The 16,873-nt window shown below is 39.5% G+C and overlaps 1 protein-coding gene across 5 annotated transcripts in view; it reads right to left on the bottom strand.

Annotated features, from left to right (window-relative positions):
* Positions 1–16,873, bottom strand: part of LOC121882320 (dystrobrevin beta-like) — a 32,861-nt gene that overhangs the window by 11,519 nt on the left and 4,469 nt on the right. For 4 of the 5 annotated variants that reach the window (XM_042390494.1, XM_042390490.1, XM_042390492.1 and 1 more), the window contains exons 2-11: positions 12,789–12,839; positions 6,366–6,457; positions 5,977–6,057; positions 5,651–5,864; positions 5,404–5,489; positions 4,073–4,227; positions 3,756–3,855; positions 3,395–3,561; positions 1,929–2,053; positions 637–708 (exon numbers count right to left, since the gene is read on the bottom strand). In XM_042390494.1, the coding sequence (XP_042246428.1) occupies positions 637–708; positions 1,929–2,053; positions 3,395–3,561; positions 3,756–3,855; positions 4,073–4,227; positions 5,404–5,489; positions 5,651–5,864; positions 5,977–6,057; positions 6,366–6,456 (1,091 nt within the window). In that variant the 5' untranslated portion in view covers position 6,457; positions 12,789–12,839. Of the gene's footprint in view, positions 1–636; positions 709–1,928; positions 2,054–3,394; positions 3,562–3,755; positions 3,856–4,072; positions 4,228–5,403; positions 5,490–5,650; positions 5,865–5,976; positions 6,058–6,365; positions 6,458–12,788; positions 12,840–15,369; positions 15,620–16,873 lie in introns of those variants that run through there. The other variant, XM_042390491.1, reaches the window with a different exon arrangement.

The raw sequence follows: 16,873 nt of genomic DNA, 5'->3' as shown, positions 1-16,873 counted from the left end.
GTATTTTGCACACCCTGCACCCTGCATGCTGCCTATTTTTTGGTTTATTATGTTATGTAATATATTGGTAAAATATCACTTATCAGACTTTGTCAGGGATAGACTGATAAGGTCTTGGACTTATTTGCATTATTGCCCCTGGTGTTTTCACAGACCACTTAACTTTTATCAAGATCGAGATGGCATTCAATGTCTGACTTATGTAGAAATATTAGAGGATAGGAACTACAAATATAAGCAAACAATAACTTTTTTTTAAGGAGCACACAAGGTTTTTAAATGTGCATATTTTCTGCTGAAGCTATACATTGTTTGTTTTCAAATGTCTTTTGTTTAATACGACCTCCTTTTCTCTGTTCACAATTTTCTTTACCTCATCTTGTTACTCTTTGCTACCACAGACACCAACATTTTATTTTTGATCAAATCTAATCAGAGAGAGGAAGTTGGTAATTGGTTTAAAGTAAAGTTAATGCAGAAGCAACAAAGACATTAAGCAAGCTATTACAAAGCCCATCTACGTTGACTCACTGCCCATGTAACCGGTAGCGCTGAGCTACAGAAAACTTGTAATCAGACAGAAAACAACAACAAACACAAAACTGGCATTTTTCAACACTTATTGTCAGTCTTTACCTCTTGGATGACTCTGGCACTGATGCAGACAGCAACATGGCCTCACTGGTGTTTCCAATAGGTTGAGAGGGGCTGCACACACACACACACACACACACACACACACACACACACAAATAATGATTCAGACACCATATGATCAACTGTGCAAACACCTAGTAAGGGTAACAACATAAAATCATTAAAACACAAAGGCCTGGCTATCAGAAAACACACATTTTCACACTCACGTACTCACACAGTCTCACATGCTTTTGAGTGCATTCATGCAATAGTGAATTGAACGGGTCTGAGCAAACACAGACAGGGCAAAGATCACAAGAGGGAGAAAAAGAAAGAGAGAAAGAAAGAGAGAGAAAAAGACTGAATGAAGTGGGGAAACTAAAAAAAAGACAGAAATTCAGAAAAATACAAGCTCGGAGGAAAAACAATCTGATGTAGCCCCACTGTAAGCATACTCACATCTGTGCTAAGTGCAGTTCCTGTGTGCTAATACAAGCCTAATGCTTGGAGGTCTGTAATGACTCAGTATGCCAATGTTTGGAAAATCAAACACTGAGGGGGTGGAGCCACCAAAATGGTTGGCTGTAGAGCTGGAACTTTTTTTTTTTTTCATCTGCACTTTCTGTGTACATGTAATTCTGCAGGTTATAACCAAAGAGGCATAAAATAGGGCAAGAGTCTGCTACTGGGTAGTTTCATGGTGTGTAATATTTCACCTTCTGTAATGAACACCAACCTTTTCCCTATTAGATATTAACAGATACTGCAAAGCCAGCGCCAGTTCCTGACTGAACACTAACTAATATCTTATGCAGCATTAACATTGTATATGCACTTACATTAATTAAGCAAAAATTCTTCTCAAATGTGATGATTTAATGCTTTTCATTGTCATACGTGATAACAAACTGAATATGTTTGAGTTTTGGACTGTTGGTTGAACAAAACCAAACATCTGAAGACATTATCTTTCACTCTAGCAAATGGTAAAAATGATGTGACATGTTACACTGTTCTTACAGTGGAATTGTATTGTGATTATAATATCAAAAATATCTAAATACTGTTGTCTAAATTAATGATTTTTCCATATGTCATTTTGGATAAATCTACCATGTTGTAATATGTATCCAAATGTATCCATAGCAAAAAAATATTGTTATTAATAAAATGTTATTAATATAATCCTTATTAATTTTCATTTAGATTTAACTGTACCAATCCTAAGCGACTCTTGCATCAATTATCTGAGATTTATTATCGTGTGTGTGAGTGTTGTGAGGTCTTACACTATGTTGGCGAGGTTTAGGGTCCTCTCAGGTTCTTCTGGGTAGATTGGGTGGGAGGGTTCCCTGGACGATACGCAGCCCAGAGTCCTGCTCAGGGCTCGGCCCAGCTTAGTCGCCGGCGACTTCTAAACACAGACAAACGGATGTCAGGTCAGTGTTCAGAAAACTGAGTGACTTTTTTACTTTTTAATCCAGAAATGTTCCTAAGCGATGTTTACTGCATTGAAATGTGTGACTGAACTCCACAGATCTTTCCGAATAAATATCTATAAACTCCTATTCAGGTGTTATCACTGTGTCTCTGAGGTTTAGGTCTTAGTTGCATTTGTAGAACACTCGCTGTGTCACTCTATGTCATGTCCTCTACAGTATTATACCATTTTAATTGACTTAAAATTGATTTTGGTAGGTTTTTTTGTCTTTCTGTGAAGTCCTTTCAAACACACTTGTGATGAACTATTATAAAATACAAATTTAAACTCAACTCAACAGTTGGCCGAGTCAAGTCAAGTTCATGCCTGACTTCAGACGGAAATTTTCCTGTACATTTTATCTCAGGTGGATAAATTACTTTGTCACTCTTACATTAAGTTAAAACTATTTATGTTTACACAACTATGATCACATTCTGGCTTCAGTTTCTGATTTTGCAGAGAACTCAGGTGCCTGTAGCACACCTCATCAAAGCAAATCATTTAGATAAGCAGGTGTTAACAGTGAAAATTAGCACTAGTATACTGAAGTGAGGGAGGTACACAGAGAATGAAATGTAGCCTAAAACTGAATCCTGTAGGAAACGATATGTTAATTCTGCTGAGGATTATTATGGTGGGTTTCCCGACATGAGAAGATTATGTTGGATATGTTGGAAGCTGAACTTCTAAAGAGTTTTATCCCTGAAACTGAAACATTAATAAGACAAATTATGCCAAGGCTTTGCAATGAATAATTCAACAACTCTGTTTCCATGTATTAATACATAATTTCTTCATTGAAAACATTTTCCCCTTCAGGCTATTGCAACTTTTTTTGGAATATTGTCAGTTCATGGGATCGTGACATTTCCATTCAGATTTTGAAAGTCTGTGTATCATAATTACCAAAACATCATATTTGAATAATCTACAATCTACAGAAGCCCTGTCTGAGTGTATCAAGTGAAACTTGTAAGTTTGGGACACGCTGTGGTGATCTGTGATGACTTAACACACAAATACACACATACACACTCGGTTGTGTGTCCATCGCTTCAAAGGACATTACACTGACTTATGTTCATTTCCTGGAGACTTACCTTAACTTAGTCTTAAAGTCTTCACCCAGAAATATAATGATTTATGTTATGGGGACTTGAGTAAGTACAAGCACACACATACACACACACACACACACACACACACACACACACACACACACACACAGTGCCCCCTGGTGTGATGATGAGTAGTCACACACTTGTGACTCACCCACGACGAGTGCTCCTTCATCTGATGCTGATTGCTGTGAGAGCCGCTGACGTTGCCACGCCAGAAGCAATTTTGGCAGAGCTGGTAACCACGGCAACGGAGGCAGCGATAGCGGAAGCCCGTCATACCGTTGCCACGACAGTATGAGCATGTTACGGGATGATAGACTGAGAGAGAAAGAAGAAAGACAGAATCTGTCATTGATAGTCGAGTTGATCAAGAGAAGATCATAGATGTGTAAAACATCAACTTTATTTTAGAAAAATGAATGCCAAATATATGTAAAAAGGCAGAGTTTATGTGGATGTATGTTCTGTCAGGGTGTGTGTATGTGTATGTGTGTGTGTGTGTATGTGTTTACCATGCTCTACATTGGCCATGCGGTGCATGAGGGGCAGCCAGACAAGACATGGAGGAGGGTCAGCCATGATGTCCAGGAACATGTTGAGCATCACCCTCTTCTACACAACAACAATTATAACAGACTCTTCAGAAACACAGAAAAAGTCACAATAAAAGCTCCAAAATGAAAATGAACCATAAGATTCATTTCTTATAATCCAGAGAATTTATGTTGTTGCAGAATCACTGTAAATAAAATAATACAGCTACTACAAATAGGCAAACGGAAAAAAAATCCAGTGTACTAAAGGTCAGATGGATGAGGTGTGTGCGTACCTGTTGTGGGAAGCATGAGCGTGCTAAGGTGTGTGTGTAACCGAAGGACGGTCCTTCATGCACAGCGGTGGGCAGCTTGAGAGCTTCCCTCAGAAAACTGTCAAATTTTGATTGTACCAACACACCAATGGAGTCAGATACCTGAGAAAACACATCTACACACGAACACACAACATCGTTTTTGTCAATAAAGATGAACATGACATTTCATTGAGTTATTCATTGCCTTTTTGGAGACCTCAACCATAACCACTATGTATAAACCCGACCCCAACATTAACCAGTTGGGGTCGGGTCCTCACAACATCATAGATAAAAGTACAGGTAAGTAAACATGAGCAAACAGCAGCAGTGACACGTGTTTTCCACAAGGTGGCATATGTCACATGTATACATCTCCATACATCTCTCTAGGCTAAAATGCATAGATTTCATGTGACAAATTACTGCTTTAATGCCACAAACATTTAAAAAAAACTCAACAATATATTATGCACAATGCTTTGCTGAACTTTCACTATTTATGTTCTATGTTAGCTTGATGCTGCACGCCACTGTTCAAAGGAAGTCTGGATAAAATTAATCATTTCAATCTGTAACCAGATTGGCTGATAACACTTAGAAATTTTGCAGTTGGAATAAGCTCTGATTGGTGCATCGCTGGTTGGCATATTTTAAGTGCATCTAATCTAAAGTATCATAGCTGCACATCTGGTTTTGGTGACAGAAATAAGAAAGGATGTGTGATTTTTCATAGATACTCAATTTCTCCACTTTCAGTAGCCTCAATAGCCCAACATGTAGAGCGGTCACTGAGGAGCACAATCGCATCTTTACTCACCTGGAATAAAGTAGGTTTTCTTACTTTGGCCTTTTTTTTGTTTTTTTTCCCCTTTATTTTGTTTGATTGTGAGACTTCCAATAAACAGCATGAAGTTTCTTGTTTTTAGCAGTTTAATTATGTAACTTTTGTAATGTGTAATACATAATTGTAATTAATCTGAGATTTTTTTGCACATACTGTAGGTCAATTTAACATTCTGCCAAGGCACTGCAGGATTTTGCTCATGCATACTTACATTTTAATTTGCTTAAAGTGCACTGCCTTTAACATATAAATGAAATATAAAAAGCACATATTCAAAAAAAGTATTTCTGCTGCTGTTATGCTATCGCTATCACTAATTCTATCTCTCTGTTTACTCAAGGCCTGCATGTGAAGTCAACAAGCTCGTACCAGTTTTCTGGAGACTGTTTAATTCTGGGGAAATGCAGAATAACTGATCTATATCAGACCGATGTCAGTCGTGATGGTGTCTGCTGGTACTTACAGCGGAGTTTATCCACCAGTTTCCCTCCACACAGTGTGGCCAGCATCGCCTTCACAGAGAGCACTGTCAGTCTGCTGTCAGGTTCACTGGAACACACAAACACACACACACACACACACATTATGGTCTGTCTCTTTCATTTTTATATAAAACAACAGGATGTAGAAGTGAACCAACTGGGCAGCCAAAAACACAATCTTCCTTCTAAAAGATCCACAGAGCACCACAGTGACTTCTCTAAAGTTACCCTTCGATGGCAGCCAGTATGAATTCGACCAGCAGCACGGTGCTTTCTCGCGGGTTGATGGTGTGTGTGGTGGGCAGACGCTTGCTGAGTTGGTTGAACAAGGAGGACACCAGGTTCTCCAGCCTGGTCACAGAAATGCCAGCATTCAGCTCGACAGCGTTCAGACCAGCATCCCGCACCGCCTCGATCACGTTGTAAATGTCGATCAGATGCACTTGAATGAAAATGAACAGTGGGTGGGTGGGTTGAAAGCATATCTATATTAAAAGAAATATTTATTCACTTAATAACTGTTAATTCTAAAAAGGAGAGCAGTGGGGACTCACGGTTGCATCTCTTTTGTATAAATCTCAGTTTGCAGGCTGTTCGATATGTAGAGAGACAAATGGCATCAAGGTCCTGCTCCGCTGAGACAAAGAAGAAGAAGAAACTCAGAATGTCTGCTGTCATTATGCATCAAATCTCATCAATGTCAGACCATAACCAATCAGAATAAACTGTCTTTCTTCAGCATGCTGCGGACAGAGTTACACATTTATAAAGATTTTCCATTAAAGAGACAGAATGTGAAAACAAAATCTCAAAAACTGAAAGCTACTAAACATGTGTTTACTTGCATTTTGAGGCACACAACAAACACGCAAGAAATGCAACATGGTTGAAAAGAAAAATCTATCCAGGGCGCCATGCAGAGGCAAGATGTAAGTTCACTCACCAAGCTCCGTCAGGATCTGCCTTCCCCCTGCCCCTGCCGTCGCTGGATGCCCCCTCCCTCTGTCTCTCTGGTCCCCCTCCTCCATCACCATCCTGCATGAAAATACAACACAGCATGAAAACTCCTGTACTTTCATCCTCTGTTTTAAAGCTCAATTTAGGTGAAAAAGATTTTTGCCTATAAAGAAATAAAGCAAAAAAATAAACAAATAAATGATGATGCAATGATCAAACTGATGAATGGTTAAATTTCTTGCAGTTCAAAAAGGTATGTGTGGATATCTTGACTCCTAAAAATATCACAATGACCACCCATGCACTGAATTAGACTATTATAGATGTTATTATATATATCATTTGATTTGATTTATTTGTAACGTGACGTCCCTCTCTCTGCCTTTTTGCTTAAGAGGTTGCTTTGGCTTCTTGGCTCAGGAGCCAGTGGGCAGGCTTGGAGAGGACATTGGAAAACTACCTGCACCTGGGTAGTTTAGGCCTCCATACCACTCTCATCCATGGTCTCTCTCTCTCTCCTAGGATCCACATCTCTCCCGGTTTTGGTTTGTTTTGGTATTTTTCTTTTGCATTCAACAGAAGCATATACACATCTTCGTCACATTCACTGAGCCGGTTTGTGACAAATGGGGGCTCATAAAAACTTTTTGGGTTAAAGTCTAGCTTGAGGGTGACAAATGAGAGCTTTTTCTCTCTTAAACCTAATCCTTTGTAAATTTGAGTCAATTTGGCTTTTTGTAGGATTGTTGTTGGCCTGTCATGTTTAAAATCTTAAGTATGTTGTATCCACATGGCATGTGTGTAGGCCTTGGTAGCAGGCCTGTTGTTGAAACATGTAAAATATTAAATATAACTGTTACTATTTGGTGTGATCTACCACAGTTAGCTTAAACCCCATTTTTATCTGCGGTCCCTAACATAAACACTGTTTGTCTCATGTAAGTCATGACTGTATGTGCATTGTTTGTTGTGCACATTTCCGTTTTGCTCTTTAACAGGAAATACATCAAAGACCAAGAGTAATTCATTCTTTGAACGTTCTTCTTGTTTCTGGTGGATGTGACTTGTTCAACATTTTGAATACTGAATTAAAATTCAGCCAACAGTTAGATGAGAACCTCACAAGTGACTAAATCTACAGAAAATACAACCACATTCATGCAACAGAAAGACACCGATAAACTACTGTAAGCATACTGTAACTAACTTATTTTTACACACAGATGTACTGTACTTGTCTCACACACACACACACACACGGGGCAGGCTCAGAGTCAAATCCATGGCCACCAGAGGATGAGTTGAGTGCTTGGTAAATAAACACATTAATGAGAGCAGCTGATGAAATCTGAGCTGTAAGCTGGCATTTAGAAAAACTTAACAAGGGTAAAGAGAAAGAGAGAGGGGGGAGGGGAAGTTTAAAAGAAATAGAAAGAAAGAAAGAAAGAAAGACAAAAAGAAAGAAAGAACGAAAGAAAGAAAGACAGAAAATGAAAGTAAGAAAGAAAAAAGAAAAAGAGAGAGAGAGAGAGAGAAAGAGAAGGGTCATGCCAGCTAGTTTGACCGTCAAACACTGATGTCAGGTGACACAGAAAACACCAGAGGATATCAGTCGCCATGGTAACAGTTATACTACCCCACCAAAGTGAAACACACACACAAATATTTGCATTCCTTCTATAAATGTGGTGACATACCAACCCCCTAACACACACACACACATTCTAAGAAATCGGTGACGTCCTTGCACGCGCACACACACACACACATACACACACACACACACACACACACACACACATACACACATTCCAGAGAGGATTTGAAAGCTTCCCAGGAGACTTCATGCTTCATCCAGACAAAAGAAGGATTCCTCCTTTCAGTCACACTCTTACACTCTCACAAACACACACTCTCTCTCTCTCACAGTCCCATGCATCTTTATACAGCCGTTTCATTGCTATTTCTTTCTCTCTCATCTCTCTCACTCACTCAATCACTCACTCACACACTCCAGAGACTGTTAATCCCAGCTAATCAACTGCAAGTGTAACTTTGTGTTTTCTAGATGACATTCAGTACAGTAACAGTCTTCTCCTTCAATGTGCCCTTGAGTATGGACACCACATGCACGCTAGGCAACCTTTGTCAAAGGACTTCTCATATTACTCGACTATGATTTACATCTTGACCACTCATGCTGCAAGTATCAACTATGTTTAATAAGAAATGCCCCAGGAAACAGCAATTACCAGCAATATGGCAATAGGACAGCAACTACAGTAATGGTGCATTCAGATATGAGGATAAAGAGGCAGCACTGACACATGCGGTTCTGATTGGGCGATCATTTTCTGATGTTGGTGTTTGACAAATAAGTTTATTTATGACCACCTTTTTGTTTTATTTTGAAGGCAGTACCTTTTTGAAATATCTTTACCTTGTAAAACCTTAAATGTGCATTAGAGTCTGTGTAAAGGAAAATGAAAAAAGTGAAAATGACAATTTAAACACATTATACATGTTAGAAAATAATTGCTGAAAACGTGAAAAAACTGAACTATGTAGTGCTGAATTGTGGAGTTGGAGTGTTTAACTGCTTTTCACCATTTCTGTGTCCAGGATCTTTTGGGCGGGCCTGAAATGGTGGCTCTATGTCATAGAGGGGTGACTAGCATGAAACCCCCTCTCAACACTATATAAACACTAGAGTACACATACTCTTAGTTACTATTTTTACAAAAACTCATCGGAGACAACTGGGATTCACTTCGGATAATCCGCTGTTACTGGTGAACAAGGCCATTTTCGGTCAACGTTAGCGTTCAAGGAGTTATTTTAAACCCAACTGAAGTGTCTCTTGACGGGTGGAGCCACCAGTGGTTTCGGCTTCAGCACTGGCTATGTGGCTGGGAGGTCCCTGGCCAGAGGGAGAGCATTTACCGGGCAGCACTTAACCAAAAAGCACGGTGTGAGAGGCTTTTGCTCCAAGGGTGACGGCCACAATGAAGCAACTAAAGACGTGTCAGCAGAGGAGTGAATAACGTTAAGTGCACCGAACTAAAATTGGTGATGGTTCGCTTGTTAACTAGTCATTTAAGTTACATTTGTGCTGAAACAAGTCCACATTTACCTACAAATATGTGCTGAATTAAACAGTGGCTCCTAACGTTACTTTTTAAGAAAAAATATCATCCATGTCACTTGCCTTACATCTACAAAAAAAGGCCTATTTTAAATTGTGTATTTTTATAAGGGAGTTTGGTTTGAGCATTGTTAAATTAGAGGCTGTTCAGTTGGGCAGCGCATTCAGCGCCTTCAGTGGACATGCCTCCACTGTTTCAGAGAAGAGAATACGGCTTATTTTTCCACAATTTTGAAATCTAATTTTATATACTTGGCGACTTCGTATACTTGCAAACTTGGCTGGGTGGTTAATTACACATTTTTCTGTGGTGCGACAAACTCTCTTTTTTAAGTGACAAGTTGTGAATACAACACTGACATATCTACTCCTCCATGCTCACAAAATTAGGTGCAAAGCGAATTTACTGTAATCTTCACCTAGACTGGTAACCTGCCTTTTTGTATCCGTATGTCTAAATGTAACATAACCCAGGAAGTGCTGACCCTGCAACAAGGATATATAATGACCCACTAGGCCAATCCTAAAAAGTCCTCCGGATAGGCCATCCCATCTAGTAATCTAATATATGCCAGGACTTAACTTGTACCTACTCCATGTAAGTAAGTAAGTAAGTAAATCTTTATTTATGTAACACAAAACCAGGATCACAAAGTCCGGGTCTGAAATTAACACCCACCAAGCACCAAATGAGGGTAGATTTTATGTTTAAAAGTAAATTTGAGGAGGCTATACACCACACTGGCAGGTAAATGTTTGTAACAAAATAGTCATGTAATAAAATATCTGGAATGATATCTGGCAGGAAATTACTCATGTTTGTCCCTATACAGTGTTAACACACGTTTTTCATGTGCGTTTAAACAGTGCTGCGAAACTGTAGGAGCGCTCGAGGTGGTCTGACACTGCGTCTACACAGAAAGCATAGCGTGATCAGCACATTTACCAGAGCAGCAGCAGCAGCAAGTGCTCTGTCTGTGTCTACATAGGAAGTGTTCAAGTACAGTGTTGAGCGTAGGTCACCCACATTTCTGAAGTGCTCAGGGCCCAATCCCAATCACTGTAGTTACGTAAAACTCTGTACAGCACTTTGGTCAATTATAGTTGTTTTAAATGTGCTCTACAAGTAAACTTGATTTGATTTGATTAACTGTTGATCAACATAATACCTTATTATCTCAATGATAATGCTGAGTGTCCAACAGTCGTATAACTGAATAGGTGGTGAATTAGATATCTTTTTCAATCTGGGAGTAATTTGTCCTTGACAAAAATAACGGAAAAGCAATCAAACCTTTCTACTTCCTGGTAAAACCGCAAGCTGACCTCACTATCTGCAGTAGTGGTTCTGCTACACTATGCTCTTTGGTGCAACAGCAACATAGATTTCAAGAAGAGTATTTTCTGTGTTTAGTAATGGTCACACTCAAAGAGAAGTATTTGCAATTATTTCTTTTACATTCAAGTCTTCTGGAAAACTGCATGAGGCTCCTGCTTCTTGTTGATTGACAATGTTCTGTATTCCACAAATATCTACAACTAAGGTGGTGAGTAAAATGTTATCATGACCAATAGTCATAATGGACAAAACTTCCCTTTAAGAGCTTAAGAAAAGCTGTTTGAAACTATCAAAAATAGATATCACACCACCAAAATAGATATGACTGCTTCTAAAAGTCTCATTTGCTCATCAGTTACCACACTAGACTCCCATGGTGAGTAAATTGTTATTTCCAGCTTGGCCTTGGTGATAACTACACCCTGTCTGTCTGTCTATCTGTGACTGTCTGTCTGTGCAGAGCTGACATGCAGGAACATTTGGTCTGTGAGGTTTGCTTCCTATTTTAACTCTGAAAGCTTTAAACCATCTTAGATATAATTACCCTTCCCGCAATTACCCCCAACTATGTCAGAGGGCCAGGAACAGCTTGGTTGCTATTTTCCCAATCACTGGGTTGAAGTACAAAGGTTGGTAACAGGAAATGGATCCAAAAACCTTCATAGAATCTAACTTCCAATCATAACTGACTGGTGTACTTGCAGCTACCTGACCAAACATCACTTGAAACAATAAAATCCAGGCTGAATCAAACATGGCAAGCTGGTGGTAGGTAAACACATATATACAGTATTTCATTAAACATACAATATCCTGCTGAATCACTAAACAGTTTGCACAAACATTATAATGCATTCCGAAGATATTGTGTTTTGAAAGTGTAACAACCTTGACACATATCTTATACACACACACACAATAAAAAGCCCCATAAAATGTGTTACTCATTCAAGACAGAGACAACATTATTACAGTAGTTGTTACTGGCTGGGAGAAGAAATTGTCTTTTCTCTTATCCACGGACATTAGGATCACTTTAATGCGGGTGAACGATGAGGAAACCAAACAGTGAGTCAGAAAGTCAGCTTTGCGCCATTTCTCATAAATCTCAGCGTAAGAGGGTAATGAAAAATCATAACACAAAACCAAAAGAGTGTGGTGGGATTTCATTTTTCTTGGATTTTTGTTTGTTTTATGTTGCAATTTCAATCTGATATTTCAAGAGGGCTATAAAAAAACAATTTCTTTGGGCAACTGTCAAATTGTTAAGGCTATTAACACCATGTATGGGTAGGAAAGTGATGATATAACCACACACTGCTTAGAAAATGATTGCTGTGTTGGATATAAACTCACAATGGATTGTTGTTAGAGTGATAAAGACATTAAATTGACCGCAAAATAAACGTTTATATCCCTGAATCATGAGCAGTGAACACGTATGTGTGTTTCCAGTGAAAATTAAAGCTCCCACATATTCAGTGGAAAGTCTAAAGCTAATGTGACTGGTGCCTGATAGAGAGGTTTCATTGTGCTCTGTTGGTTAAAGACCTCAGCTACAGAAAGTATAGAGGGTGAGAAAAAAAGGAAAGAGGCAGAGAGGGGAACGGAAGTGGAGAGATGTATACGGTACAGCTGACTGTATGTGATTTGATTTTCTGTGTTTGTGTGGGTGGGGATGCATGCAGTACTGTTGCACCATGGTGTTTTATTATGGCTGACATTTGCTGAGCTTTACGGAAACAAACACACAAACAACACACACTGCTCTGAATACACACACACACACCCTGAACCAGCAGACACACTCTGGGTCTCCAGTTAGCCCCTGGTTTGAGAAAGCATTTAGAAAATAGAGTTGAATGCGCAGAGCTGCTGCATTCCCATCTAAGACTGTGTGTGCGTGTGTGTGTGTGTGGTCATACCTCTCTGTGTCAGGGGGTCACACAGGACAGAGGAGCCTCAGTAAAGGACGTCTGGCAGAGAGACACAGAGAGAAGAAAAAGGCTATTTCAAAAGTCTTTTCAATCTGTAGACAATAATGTCAAAGGATCTCTGGGGTCAGTAGAGTCACATACTCAACACAACCAGTGGGGGACACACCCCTACATCTCTATCGACTGGTAAGACTGGTAAAAAAGCCTCCTGATCTATGACGCAAAACTGGCTTTTAGTTATGTAATAATCAAATTGTAGTCAGTTATGTAGATGCGCAGGGTTTGACACTAGAGGGCTGTTTTCACATTCATCTGTTTGAAGAGGAGAAGTTTCTCTGTGCTCACCGAAAACCTGAGTTTAAAGCATCAGCAGGATATGTGACATCACAACAAGTTTGGAAGCCATTCGTGGTCCAGTATTCAACTCACACAAGTGTGAAGTGGAAACTTGAAGCCCCCAGTGCACATAGACTTTTCAGTGGAGAAGGAGACAACTTGTGTCCAGCAGTTAAACTTGAATATGAAAACTATTTGCATATTCATAGATTCTGTTTTTTTTTTTCAACGAAGGACAAGGAGAAAACTAGTGTGGAAAACCCATATCACATGCTAATTATTAGTACATGTAGAGTGTTTTTATGTGTTTTATGTTTGTTTGTTTATGTTGTTTATGTATGTTTTATGTCTGAAGGGGATCTTTAACATCTACCAGTTTGAGTTTGACCATACAGGTATGACAGGTTGCCCTGCTTTAAAGAGCCTAATTGGAGGTATTTTATATCACAAAGACAACTTGTTCCTATGAATAGATCTGTCGCTGCTCTACACACAAAATTTGTGGCTCACTTAAGGTTACTGACATTGAAAAGTAAACGTTTCCTCTGCCACTGCAGAATTATGAACGCTGCTGCTAAAATTTCACACTATCATTAATATCAATGGGCTACTAATGATTTTCACTCACACGCTGTGTGAGCATAATAACACCCTACGTTGCTGTGGAATTGTTTTGAGTCATCCACTCTCTCCTCATTCTTCATATCTACATGAAAGATACTGTTATAAGAGTAGCGTAGCTCTATTAAGACAGCCCGTAATGTGTGTGTGTAGCGAGTGTGTGGTTGAGTGAGTGGAGATAGCAAGTGGCAGAAAAGTGAGGGTGGGTGTGAGCCGCCCAAAGCAGTCAACCTAAGGGAAACGCTGACCATATTATACTTAACATGCAGTATGTATTCTATAAAAACTGGAAACAAGTCATAGCCATTTACAAATAATACCATCCATTCCTCTGTTTGCAGCTATCTGCTGAGTGCTTCTGTACCAGCAGTCACTGTTAAGTTGACAGATATTTAATACGACAAGCAAATGCTAACGGCTGCCAAGTGCCAACAAAGTTCAACCAAAACAAAATGTAATATAATGATTTCACACAATGACATGTCATTAGGCTCTGTTCAAGCTCTCGCAGCAGCAGAGTGAGCAATCCTCCAACAACAAAGAACCAAAATATTGACCCACAAACACAGTCTAATCAAAGCATTATGGATTTTATAACCACAAAACATGAGATATTTCTGCACATGCAATTATATTTCTGTTCACATTCTGCATATTAATGAAGCTGAAAACCTGCAGAGAGACGGATGTCATAGACAGATACCACACAGATAACTGATACATCAACGTCCTATAGATGGAAATTCAAATGCTACTGTGACGACAAACTTGTAAAACAAAAGCAGTGAGTAACAAAAGCCAACAGAAAAATAAAAATGTGCTGTTTGCTATCTTGTTGAATCACCACACATGTTGACATTTCAGTTATAGGATGTTCCTATTAGCATCTGACTTCAACTGATCTTAATCAGCGCATTGACTACTGTCAACCTGTTCCTATAGTTTCAGCTGTATTTTTAAAAATTTCCCCCAGTATCAGTCTTGTTGAGTTAGTGTGGCTTTAGACTATTTTAATTGGACAGATTCTGTTATTTAACACTGATGCATTGAGCATCAGCAAAAGGTTAAAACATGTTTATACATGTATATATTCCCTAACCTCTGGTATTGGAAGAATTATTGTTTTGGTATCTATATGGAAACTAAAGTTTTTCAAACGATACTGAGCCATGCTGATGATAAATTAAATGGTAAAGTACAGTGCTGTCATATGTAAGTACTGCACATGTAAAGTAATCACGCATGACTGCATAATACAAATACACTGATGTTCAGTCTCGTCAATATTTACTTTTCTTTCTCTTTTCACTGCAGGGTGTTTGTATGTGTGTGGTATCACATGTGTAAGTGGGGTGTCGAATCAGTGCAGACCACCCAACCAGTGCACCTGTGCATTAATAGCCGCCACACACACACACACACACACACACACACACACACACACACACACACACACACACACACACACACACTCTACAGTATTTCATTAGAACAGTGATTGTGCTTAAACAGGCCCAGCACCTGAGCAGGGCAAACAGTCCTGAAAACAAACACACACTGTCTTCCCGCCCACAAACATCACTCTTTCTTTTGCACGCACACACATACACACCTGTTCGCAGGGGTCAGTTGCTCTCAGTCTAAATCAGGCTACACACTACAGGCCTGGATTTGCAGCCAAAAATTGTTTCTGTATCCACACTGGACTCTCCACTGTGTTCTGTAGGTGAATCCACCAACTAAACGCTGATAAATAGGACAGTTGAGGCGACACGACGATGACACCGATACAGAAACAGGCGTCAGGCAGACGAACGGGTACTAAAGAGGGGTAAGAGGGTGTTTACCACCCTCTGTACACCACACACACCATGCATGACACCATATTACCACTTGCAGCTGCTCTCTATCCTCAATGTCTGCCCTGACAGGAACTGACCACAGTGTGTGTGTTATCCATGATATATATACACAGTATGCTGCAACTTTAGACACTGACGTTGCTGAAATACCTATGAGCTCCATTTATTTTCTAACCCACCTTTTACTGTAACACACGAAACAAATGAGGCTTGCTTGTCGGCGCCACAAATCCCTCCAAAAGGTCTGCAGCAACTTTCTAAATTAATTTTAAGGTTTCAGGAAATTGAGAAACTTGGACGTTTATGCATTTTGTGCAGAGTTGACTGCATTAGTGGTGGTTTGGCTCAGTCTCACGTGTCCTGAAACATTTTAGACATTAACTGATAAACTGTCATTTGGCATAAAACAAAAAACTGGAAAATTTGAGCTGAGGTTTCTCCAGAAGGAGGAATGTAGTTTGTCTCTTTACTGAATGGGATCTGGTCCAGCAGTGTAATCCAGCCATTGTATGATACTGCAAAGACATGATGCAGTTTGTCTGAACGTTTATCTATTGATTCTTCTGGGTTTGACTATTAGAAGACCTCAACCTAAATTGCAGCAGTATTTGTAATAGTTGTAATTTTACTCTTGGTATCAACTATATCAGCAACTGACAATTTTTGAAATCTGTTGGTATTTAAAACCTGCATTGGTTCAACCCGGTAAAAAAAAAACACTGGTTTAAAAACACAAAAAAACTAGATCAACACCAACCTTTCTTTGAGCCTTTTTCACACAGAAAAACACTTTCAACTGCACCGACGAGAAGCAGGTTGAATCGAAAGCAAAACTCTCTCCCTGCCTCTCCAATCTCTCACTCCTGACCTCTGATCCCTGCGCTGCCATCGAGACAGCTCGGCTGACCCCGCATGACCCCGGGGTTGTCACCAGGCAGGTAAAAACAGAAGCAATACATCTCTGGTTACACATTTTAAGATGGACAGCTAGCATGCTAGGCCTGTTTAAAGGACTTAACCAGAAGTTATAGTGTGTTCTGAGTTGTAAGCATGGTGGAGTCTGTTACAGAAGTCCAAAAAGTTGTATCAAGCCCAAAACAACCTGTGCCTATGCTTTCCCAAACCCAGGATGGACTCTTCTATTTAAAATAAAAACATAAAACCAAGCATTAATTGATCAATTCCACACAAACTGGGCCCATGATGGTGTTTTTGAGTGATTCTAATGAACCCCAATTGGGAAAACTTGCCTTG

Source organism: Thunnus maccoyii, chromosome 17 (assembly GCF_910596095.1).
Source record: "Thunnus maccoyii chromosome 17, fThuMac1.1, whole genome shotgun sequence".
In the NCBI taxonomy this organism is placed as follows: Eukaryota; Metazoa; Chordata; class Actinopteri; order Scombriformes; family Scombridae; genus Thunnus; species Thunnus maccoyii.
This window is presented reverse-complemented; position numbering and strand designations above follow the sequence as displayed.